The sequence below is a fragment of the Pipistrellus kuhlii genome, unplaced genomic scaffold (genome assembly GCF_014108245.1).
Source record: "Pipistrellus kuhlii isolate mPipKuh1 unplaced genomic scaffold, mPipKuh1.p scaffold_m20_p_12, whole genome shotgun sequence".
NCBI classification, from domain to species: domain Eukaryota; kingdom Metazoa; phylum Chordata; class Mammalia; order Chiroptera; family Vespertilionidae; genus Pipistrellus; species Pipistrellus kuhlii.
In genome coordinates this window covers 17,204,022-17,213,843 of record NW_023425427.1, presented here as the reverse complement: position 1 = coordinate 17,213,843, position 9,822 = coordinate 17,204,022, and the positions used below count along the sequence as shown (strand labels likewise).

General features: G+C 56.8%; 2 protein-coding genes across 6 annotated transcripts; both read left to right on the top strand.

Annotated features, from left to right (window-relative positions):
- Positions 1–411: 411 nt before the first annotated feature.
- On the top strand, positions 412–8,498 carry HRCT1 (histidine rich carboxyl terminus 1). 5 transcript variants are annotated; one of them, XR_006741253.1, is made up of 4 exons: positions 2,272–2,880; positions 3,415–3,552; positions 4,336–4,540; positions 8,362–8,498. XR_006741253.1 is itself a non-coding variant. In XM_036433420.2 (2 exons), the coding sequence occupies exon 1, from the start codon at positions 881–883 to the stop codon at positions 1,220–1,222; it is 342 nt and encodes a 113-aa protein (XP_036289313.1). In that variant the 5' UTR covers positions 412–880; the 3' UTR covers positions 1,223–1,407; positions 3,415–3,548. The 5 variants fall into 5 exon arrangements, 1 of the variants encoding a protein (XP_036289313.1); XR_006741255.1 differs by lacking the exon at positions 2,272–2,880 and adding an exon at positions 2,895–3,189; XR_006741254.1 differs by lacking the exon at positions 2,272–2,880 and adding an exon at positions 2,895–3,194.
- Positions 8,499–8,610: 112 nt separating this feature from the next.
- Positions 8,611–9,621, top strand: SPAAR (small regulatory polypeptide of amino acid response). The gene has a single exon (XM_045580008.1). It carries the CDS (start codon positions 8,616–8,618, stop codon positions 8,841–8,843), a length of 228 nt encoding a protein of 75 aa, XP_045435964.1. The 5' UTR covers positions 8,611–8,615; the 3' UTR covers positions 8,844–9,621.
- The last annotated feature ends 201 nt before the right edge of the window (positions 9,622–9,822 follow it).

Below are 9,822 nucleotides of genomic sequence, written 5' to 3'. Positions count from 1 at the left end.
CAGGAATGCTGACCATTCCCAGGTTCCAGGAGCTGGCCACGCTGGGTTTTAACCCCATTGAAACGCCAAGATCCCGGAAAGAGACACAGGACCACAGACCCTGCAGCCACCCCTCTGCTCCCCCTGCATGCAGCCTTTCTTCCTGGCCCCTCGTTAAGCCAGCTAGTTAGAGGTGCTCGAGCAGATTTTTGTGGACTGCCACCCTCCATACTGCCGGCATCACTGGAATAAACACTCCTGTATGATTCAACCCTGTCTCTGCGTAATTGGCTCCAGTAGTGACCAGAAACCCTGAACCATGTGCTGTCTGGTTTCACAATAATATTGATGGCACACGCGTTAGGAACTGGTTTAAGTGCTTTATATATCTTAACTCCTGAGTCCTCAGGAAATCCTAAGAGGAAAGATGCTCTTATTAGCCATTTTACAGATGAAGAAACGAGGCACAGAGAGGACAGGCAACTTGTGCAGCCACAGAGCTAGTGAGTTGTGTGGTTCCAGAACCCTGTTCTTGGTCGCGGTTCTTTATTGTGTCTAAAAGAGGGAGGCGCTGAGGCCCAGGGAGGGGGAAGTGCAGGCCTGGGCCCTTGGCCAGGCAGCAGGGATGGGGGCCTAGGCTTCTTATCTACAGGCTCAGGGCTCTTCCCTCCTCAGCCCTCCCCTCTGTCCTCACCCAGCCTCCGCTCAGAGTTAACAGTTGCCTGGCCTCGCCCAGGCCTGCAGCTCCAGCCCAAAGAGGCCGTGTCCACATTCCCTGGCTGCTGTCCAGCCCCCAGGAACTGAGACAACAAAGTTCAGCGGCTGGGAGGGCTGAGCAGAGGCCGCCGGAGGGGAGCAAGCAGCAGGAGCCACTGGGCAGAGGGGACTCTCCAGCTCCCAGATGCTCGGGCTCCTGGGGAGCACGGCTCTCGCGGGCGTGATCGCAGGCGCTGCCCTGGCCCTGCTGCTGCTGGTGCTGGTGGTGGCCGCCTGCCTGCACGGCGGACAGCAGGACCACGACGTGGAGATGAACCGTCCGGCCGTCCGGAGAAACCGCGTGCGGCAGGCCCGGCCGTGGTTCTTCCCGGCCCGGGGCCGCCTGGGACACTTCCACCCCCACCCCCACCACCCCCACTACCCCGGCCACGCGCCTCACATGCACCACGCGGGGCTGCACCACCAGCATCTGCACCACCACCGCCCCCACCAGACCTACCTCCACACCCACCGAGGCCGCCGCTGACGCCCGTGGAGGGCGGCCCCTGCCTGTCCTCCCGTCGCCAGGAGGAGTGGACCCCATGTTCCGGTGCAGAAGGGCACGGTCCTGCGTGGGCTTCGTTTGCATCCGGCGCCCCAGGGAGCCGTGGAGCGGAGGACAGGACGGAGGAGCACCCGGGGCGGCCCTGCTCACGCTGCAGGGCGAGGAGGGTGAGAGCAGGGGTGACCTTTGGGGGATGGACGCCACCTTGCGACTGTAACTGCCAGCGGGCACCTGCAGCGCACCGGGGCACGCGGATGCCTGGAAGATGTGCCGTGCTCCCTCTGAAGTGCTCCCCTCTGACATCCGCCCCTCTGGTTTGGGGGATGGGGTTAGCCGGGAGGGGCCCGGGCAATGCCCTTTCATTTGGACAAGGCAGTAATGAGGCTGCACAGTTAATTCACGGGAGACTTAATACAAAAATAAAAACGAAAACCACAAAGAAGCTTTGTGAAGAGGCTCTTGATTACAGCTCAAGCGGGAGGGAGGGGCCTGAGTCTGCGTTGCCCTGGGACTTCCCTCTGACGGGAAGTGAGAGTCTGGGGGGGTGGCCGCTGGCTGGGGTCTGAGGGCTGGCTGTGAGTGGGGCAACTGGGTGGGCGTTGTAGTGCCTGGTGGACAGTAGGTGAGAAAGGCATGGGGCCCGAGTTCCGAGGAGGATTAAGGCCTGGGTGCAGCCCTGTCCAGAGCGGGCTTTTACCCTTGCCGGTTTGCTCAGTGGGTAGAGCTTCGGACTGCGTACGGAAGGGTGAGGTTTGATTCCGGTGGAGGGCACGTACCTCAGCTGCAAGCTCGATCCCTGGTGTTGGTCAGGGCGTGTGCAGGAGGCAACCCATCGATATTTCTCTCACATCAATGTTTCTCTCTCTCTCTGTCTCTCCCATCCCTCCCACTTTCTCTAAAAATCAAGGAAAAATAGCCTCAGGTGAGGATTTACGAGACCCTCCCCCCCAAAAAAACCCCCAAGAAACCACACACACACACACACACACACACACACACACAACACAGAGGGGGCTGTCTGTGTGCCAGGGGGCTCTGTGGGAGAGTCCGGGGCCTCAGGAAGAGGAGGGCCGAGCCACCAGGCTGGGCCAGGGTTACCTACAGGCTCTTTCCAGCCCATTTCCAGGGCAGACTGAGCTCTGGGCCCGCAGAGCCCTCCCACGGTCTGTATTGAATTCAGTGTTTCCTTGGTAACTGGGTCAGGGTTTCTTATCCAGGCCTTGGGTCTCCAGCCAGCTAGCCTGCCCTCCTGGGGCCTGGTGTGTGGCCATGGGGCTGGGGGTGGGGAGGAACTTCTTTAACCTGGGCTGTGGTGCTGGGTGGCCTTGGGGAGTGCGTGCCTGCTGGGGTCTCAGTTTCCTCCTCCCTGAAGTGGGACGGACAGCAGAGCCGGAGGGAAGGCCGGCTGGGAGGCGAGTCCCCAACATCCCGGGAGCAGCTGGCGGAGTTCCACCAGGCGGAGGAAATCCTGTTCCCGGCTGCAGCCTGGGCCTGTGGGCCGGGTGGGAAGTGAAGGGGGAGAGGCCTGGGGGCGTGGGGTGGGGCCTGAGAGCGGGCCAGTAAGCCAGGGGCCTGCTGACTCACGGGGACAGAACTGAACAGAACGTCCAGTTTCATTTCTGTTTCCCTGTGGATTCTCTGTGAGTGCTTGGGTCGGGGGTGTGGGGGCGAGGGAGGCAGATTCACACGGACAGTCACACTGGGTTTCTGGGATGGGAAAGTGGGCCCTGTGTTTCCATGTGTTGTTGGTTTTATCTGTGCAGTGTCCTTCCAGTCTGCCTCCCCTCCCCCACCCCAGGGCCCACCCTGGCTCATCCCCCTGCCCAGCCTGGGTCCAGCCCTGCCACTTTCTGAAGCATCTCCATGAGGCAGCCTGAGGGAATGGCTGAAACTCCTCATTGCCCTTGGGATGAAGTCTCTGCCTCTTGGTTGGCCATTCAAGGCCCCTGGTCTGGTTCGCCTACCCCCTTGCTCTTTTGTTCCATTCACACTGCTCCAGTCTCAACCCCCCAAAACACCCTGAACTTTACCCTCTCTGTGTCTTTGTCCAAGAAGAAGCCCTCCCAGGGGTTCCCAACTTTATTACTATTTATTATTATTATTATTATTATTATTATTATTGTTGTTGTTGTATTTATTTCGGAGCACTGACCACACTTTATCCCTCTTCCCAGAGATTTATGGCAGGATTCAAGGGCCCTCTGCCCTCATAGAGCTGAGAACTCTCTAAGCCTTTAGGGCTCCCTGTCCCCAGCACAGAACTGGCCCACACAGCAGATCCTCAGGAAGGATTCTCTGGAGACTCTGGGAAAGTAAATATGAGTGCGGGTGGGGCCCGAGGGACACCAAGGAGAGCACAGGGCCCTGCGGGGTTAGGTCTCCGGGCTCCTGGGGCCTCCCAGGAGGCTCCTGCTCCACCTCCCTAGGTTTGGGGGTGGGGGTGGGGTCTGAAAGGCAGGAAACGTTTAACAGGTGGAGGCTGTAGCCCTCTGGCCGCCTCCCCTCCTCTCTGCAGAGTCCACGCCAGTTCTAGTTCTTTATGGCAGGGCGCCTACGTCACCTTTTCCCTCATAAACATAAGTGGGAGGTATGGAAAGTGGTCTCTTTCTGGTCACTTGATGAAGAGGATGCTGGAGGACACATTCGTGTCTATAAGTGATAGACATCTTTTGGCATCTGCAGCCCAGGGCTACGAAAGACAGGACTCTAAGAAATGGGGTGGAAAATACCCTTAGGACAAACATCTCTGAATTGTGGGCAAAGGTTGATGCTGCCTTGCTCTCCTCAGCTCTCCTGATAATGCTGATAATCGGGAAGAGACTGTTGAGGATGGTTGGGGGAGAGGGTACTGAGCTGGGAGGAGGCTGAGGCTGCCCTGGCTGGCCTCCTGGGTGCCACCTCCTTGCAGCCCATCTCGAGGGCAGATAAGCTCTGGGACCTCCAGCAACCCCACTCCTGCAGGAGGTGCTGAACTTGGTCCATCTTTATCCATGGTTTTTGTTGTTGTATTTCTGTGTGTGTGTGTGTGTGTGTGTGTGTGTGTGTGTGTGTTTGCCTTGTGCTTGAGATGCCACATTGGTCATTCCGTGTTGCAGATTGCCAGTGTGAGGTCCATGAAGACTGCTAAGAGCCTTCAAAGCAGACTGTGCTGTCCTCACGGTATAACTGCGGTCCCTCTCATTATGCCACAATTACTGATTGCCTGTTACGAGGATGGACCAGACGGCCTGTTTTACAGGTGAATCCAAGGAGGGTCCCCAAACCTCAGAAACAGAAAAGGAAATCGATACAAGGCAGAAGGTAAGAGGCCTGAACCCTTGTGCTTTATTCGACTTTAGTTTAATTTTTATTGATTTCAGAGAGGAAGGGAGGGAAGGGGAGAGAGATAGAAACATCAATGATAAGAGAGAATCATTGATCAGCTGCCTCCTGCATGCCCCCTACCGGGGATCAAGCCTGCAACCAGGCATATGCCCTGAACGGGAATTGAACCATGACCTTCTGGTTCCTATGTTGACTCTGAATCACTGAGACATGTCAGCAGGGCTAGTTTTTTTTTTAGTTTTTTTTTTTAATATATTTTATTGATTTTTTACAGAGAGGACGAGAGAGGGACAGAGAGTTAGAAACATAGACAAGAGAGAATCATCGATCAGCTGCCTCTTGCATACCCCTCACTGGGGATGTGCCCGCAACCAAGGTACATACCCTTGACTGGAATCGAACCTGGGACCTTTTAGTCCGCAGGCCGACACTCTATCCACTGAGCCAAACAGGTTTTGGTGAGCGGGCTAGTTTTTAAAATGCTGAACAATGCACACCTACCAGAGCTGGTGGTCTCCAGCTCCATTCACCCACAAAGAACAGGCAAAGGAGAAGTCAAAGGAACAAGTAACCCAGCTTGAAACCAGATCTGCCTGGTACCCTCTATCTCCTGAACTGACTAGTTGATCTTGGTTATTCAATCTGAAGCCACCGGCACCAGATTGGCTCCTCACATTTCCTTCTCTCTGGTTGTCCCAGTTAACGCAAGCCATTCCAGGTGTCCAGCTTCCAGGCACGGCCCCGGCTTGCTCCATGCTCCTCCTCTGCCCTCTCGGAGGAGCAGCCTCACACCCAGGTTTGTTCAATCATCTTAGAAAAGGGAAGAGTGAGAATTAAAAAAAAAAAAAATATATATATATATATATATATATATATATATATATATATATATTATTGATTTTTTACAGAGAGGAAGAGAGAGGGATAGAGAGTTAGAAACATCGATGAGAGAGAATAATCAATCAGCTGCCTCTTGCACACCCCCTACTGGGGATGTGCCAGTAACCAAGGTACATGCCCTTGACCGGAATTGAACCTGGGACCTTTCAGTCCGCAGGCCAATGCTCTATCCATTGAGCCAAACTGGTTTCGGCAAAGAAGAGTGAGAATTTGACAGGGCATTGTACTCCCAGCAGTCACTCTCCCATTCTATGTGTAGGCAGTACTTTAGCTGCTACTAAAGAAAGCTTACTGGGGCCTTGGAGAAATGGAAAAGGACCTGGGCTGTGTGACCTTGGGCTAGCCCTCAGCCCTCTCTGAGCCTCTGTACTCTGATCAGTAAAACTGGAGAATGAGGGGACTGCTCTGAGGAAATGTAACCGGACAATCAGTGGGTCTGGGCTGCCCATCACTACTTGAACCAATTAAGCAGAGACACTGTTGAATCATATTGTGTTTATTCCAGGATGGGAGAGCAGCAGGTCATCCACAAAAATTTGCTCTGCCTCTAACTATAAACCAGCTGCTTATATTGGGTAGAAGGGCAAAGATTACGTGAGAAAGTAAGAATTACAGGCACGGGAAAGTAGGCAAGGTAGAATGGTTACAGGCAAGAGGGCTGGGGGTTGCAAAGGGCAGGTGCCTCCAGGACTAGATTGTTTCAGCCAGGAGGCTGTAAATCTCTCCATAGCGACAGGCAGTTCTCGGGAAAGGAGGATGGCCTGCATTTCTGTGTCAGCTCCCATGTCCCAGGGCATACAACTCTCAGCCAGGTTGTAATGTGCTTTCTCTAATCAGAACAGAATATCATGGTAAACAGAGCATAATTCATATTTCTTACAAGAGGCCCAGGGCATGGAAATTCATGCACTGGAGGGGGGTGTCCCTCAGCCAAACCTGCCCCCTCTCACCATCCAGGAGCCCTCAGGGACGGGAGGCCACCCAGTGATCAGGGGAAGGTGATGCCCCATCACAACTCTGCTGCTGCCACTGCCGGCAGCACAAGCCTTGGGCAGCCCTGGTTACCTGAGCCTCGGGCAGCCCTGGGCGTCTGGGCAGCTGCCATCCAAAGCTTGCCTGTGCCTTGGACTGGCCCTGGGTGGCTGGGGGACTGCAGGGACTGGGGGACTCTGCAGGTAGGTGTTCGGAGCAGCCGGACCCGCCTGGGGGAAGACCCGCTGTGCTGCACACCTGCCACCGGAGCGGAGCTGACGGGACTGGGCACCGCCATCTCGTGGTTGTGGGTGCCACCATCTTTGAGGATGTGACAGTCAATTAGCATATTCCTTTCGTATTGGCTGTGGGCACCGCTATCTTTGTGAGGGCATGATGGCCAATTAGCATGTTCCCTCTTTATTAGATAGGATAACTGTAGCTAGTCCCCACTATTCTATTTCTGCCCCTAACAGAAAGAGCATTGAACTAGGAGGGAAGGCCAGGAAGCCCCTCTTCGGCCATTTGGTGCTCTTGTCATCACTACAAATTAGCAACAGGCCACAGGTGTGCTGTAACCTCCGATCACCAGCATCTGACTCTGTAAAAGGGAGAGGAAACCACCTCACAGAACTGCTGGGCCAGTTATGTGAGCGAATGCCTGGCTGTGTCCTCTGCCTGGAATTACTGTTTCTCACTACTCTACTGCTCAGAGTTTGGGTAAAGTGGGGCCAATAACCCTATCTCCTTTTTATTTATTTTTTATTAAAAAATATATATTGTATTGATTTTTTTTCAGAGAGGAAAGGAGAGGGTAGAGAGTTAGAAACATTGATCAGCTGCCTCTTGCAAACCCCACACTGGAGATGTGCCCGCAACCAAGGTACATGCCCTTGACCAGAATCGAACCTGGGACCCTTGAGTCCTCAGGCTGACGCTCTATTCACTGAGCGAAACCGGTTTCAGCCCCGTCTCCTTTTTAGACGCGGTGGCCTCAGGAGGTGCTGGGCTGTGACGGAGTGATTGTCAAACTCCTCAGTGGCCTGGCCTGGCTCGCCCCCACCCAGTGAAGTGGAGAACCTGGGGCAGGACTGCAATGGCCTGAGGGTGCTTGGGTGGTGGGGTGAGTGCAGTCACCAAGGGCGACAGGCAGCTGTGCAGGCCCTGGGCCTCCACTCCCCGCTGGGGGAAGGCAGGCAGGAAGTCCTGGGCCCTCACTCACAGGCAGGAAGGCATTCGGGAAGTGCTCTCAGCCACTCAGACATCTCGGAGCCTTGTCTCCGCCGGACCAGAGCGGCAGCACCAGGGTTGGGCGTGCTGTGACCCGGCTCCTGGGGTGGCCGCCGGGTCCGGAGACCATGGGGCCGCACACAGTCAGAGCTGTTGTTCCAGACGAGCCCAGGGTAAGCGCTCACAGCCTCTGAGGGCGGCAGCGGGCGACCGGGCGGCTGGAGGGCTGGGGCCGGCACAGCTCTGGGGAGCAGTAGGACAAAGGCCACATGTCCGGCCTTATCTAAACACTCTCCAAACTAATGCAGAAATGGAGGCCACACGAAACAGGCCTCCCCCACAGCCCTGCCCCCGGCCCCACGGACTCACAGACGCCCCACGGTGTCCAGGGTTGGCATTGTCTTCTGTCCACCTGTGTCCCTGCCCCAGCACAGGCCTGGGGCTCGGGAGGCAGCGAATAGGCTGATTCAAGGACCGGCCCACGGCTCCTCCAGGGGAGGAGCCCGGCTCATCCCGGATCCACCGCACGGGGCGTCTTCTGTCTTTTGTCTGAGCGCAGACTCTCCCGAATCCGCAGGCGTCGCCAGAGGCCCGGGTTGGCAAGGCTCCCCGGGAGCAGCCTTCTGCCCCCTCCTCCCGGCTCCTCCGAGCTCGGGAGACTGAGCGCACACCTCTCGGGTCCCCATTCCTTCCAGAGACGCCCGGCGGAGCTGACCACGGCTCCCAGAAGCCCGGCCAGATGTAGGAAACAGTGACCGAGGCCGGAGCAGTGCCATGCAGAGCGCCCCACGGTCCCCAGGGGGCACGACCCAGGACCCCGCCCCGGTATCTTCTTAGAAGGCCGCAGGGACCCCGCTGGAAGAGCCACCCAGAGCCCCGCTTCGGGTGGGGAGCTGAGGCTTCAGGCTGCACCCAGGCTCGCTCGGTGCGCCGGCTGCCAGGTGGGGCCATGGAGACGGTGGTGATCGGCATGGTGGCCGTGCTGTTCGTGGTCACCGTGGCCATCACCTGCATCCTCTGCTGCTTCAGCTGCGACGCGAAGGCCCCGGACCCCCAGGCTGGGCCCGGCCGCAGCTTCACGGTGGCCACATTTCGCCAGGAGGATTCTCTCTTCACGGGACCGGGCCGCCACGGCCAGGCAGTGGCGGGCGCCCGGGACTTCTGGACCTTCATGTGAGGCCCGGCAGCCCCCAGAATGTGCCCAGCTGCTGTGTCAGACTCAGCGCCCAGCCAGCCTTCCCGATGTCCCACTCCCCCAAGGCTGGCATTCCTGCCCTCCCCTGCCCGAGCCCAGCAGTCTCCCTGGTGCATCCCATCCCAGGCTGCTATGCCCTCCGGCCCCGGAGATCCACCCTGATGGGACCAGGTGGCGTCCGCCCTGACCCCCAGGAGCTCCACTGGACTCCGCCCACGGGGGCCAGCTCTTCTGATCCGCAGGGGAACTGGAGTTTACCGGCAGCAGACCCCGTTCACTCAGGTTTGTGCCAGGATGCCTACAAGCCGGCTCTATTGCCACCAGAGGAAGCTGCGCCCTCCAGTGGACGCTTTTTACAAGACACGTCTTGCCTGCTCCCCTCGCTGGGCCGTTTGCCACTTGCATGTGCGGACCTCACAGAGCGCCAGCCCGAGGCCAGCCCCTGCCAGTCGCCTGAAATCAGCCCTGACGCGCTGAAACCAGCGGGCAGCAAGTGATCTGTTTTATGATGGAGGAGGTATATCCTTTTATGGGTCTCCCAAGAGTCGGGGCTGGAAAACCACCAAAGGAAGCAGAAGAGAAAACCAGAGTCACAGAAAGTGTGAGAGGTTTCCGAGCAGGAGAGCCAGAAAGAAGACTTCAAAACAGACTTTCTTACTCTTTTCTCACGGGTCCCTTCTATCCGTAGAGAATGCGAGGGATTTGAGCCCGGAATGACAGAGAATCAGGAACTCAAAGACAAGGCCAGTGCCAGATAAGTGAAAATGTTACATCGAGGGCGTGTAGTGAGCTCTTGTTCCATCACAAAGAACGGCTCAGATCTTTTTCGCGGAAAATCTGTTTTCTCTGTACCCACGAAATAAAAGCTGTGCCATATGTAGAGTATAGTTTGGAAGGTACAGAATTCTGAGTCTCCTGGCTAGCCGGCTGTATCCAGGACTGGCCCTGAGCGGGCTCTGGC

Bases quoted from the DNA above. Each gene is read 5' to 3' on its own strand.
- HRCT1 (XM_036433420.2), top strand. From the start codon at position 881: ATGCTCGGGCTCCTGGGGAGCACGGCTCTCGCGGGCGTGATCGCAGGC.
- SPAAR (XM_045580008.1), top strand. From the start codon at position 8,616: ATGGAGACGGTGGTGATCGGCATGGTGGCCGTGCTGTTCGTGGTCACC.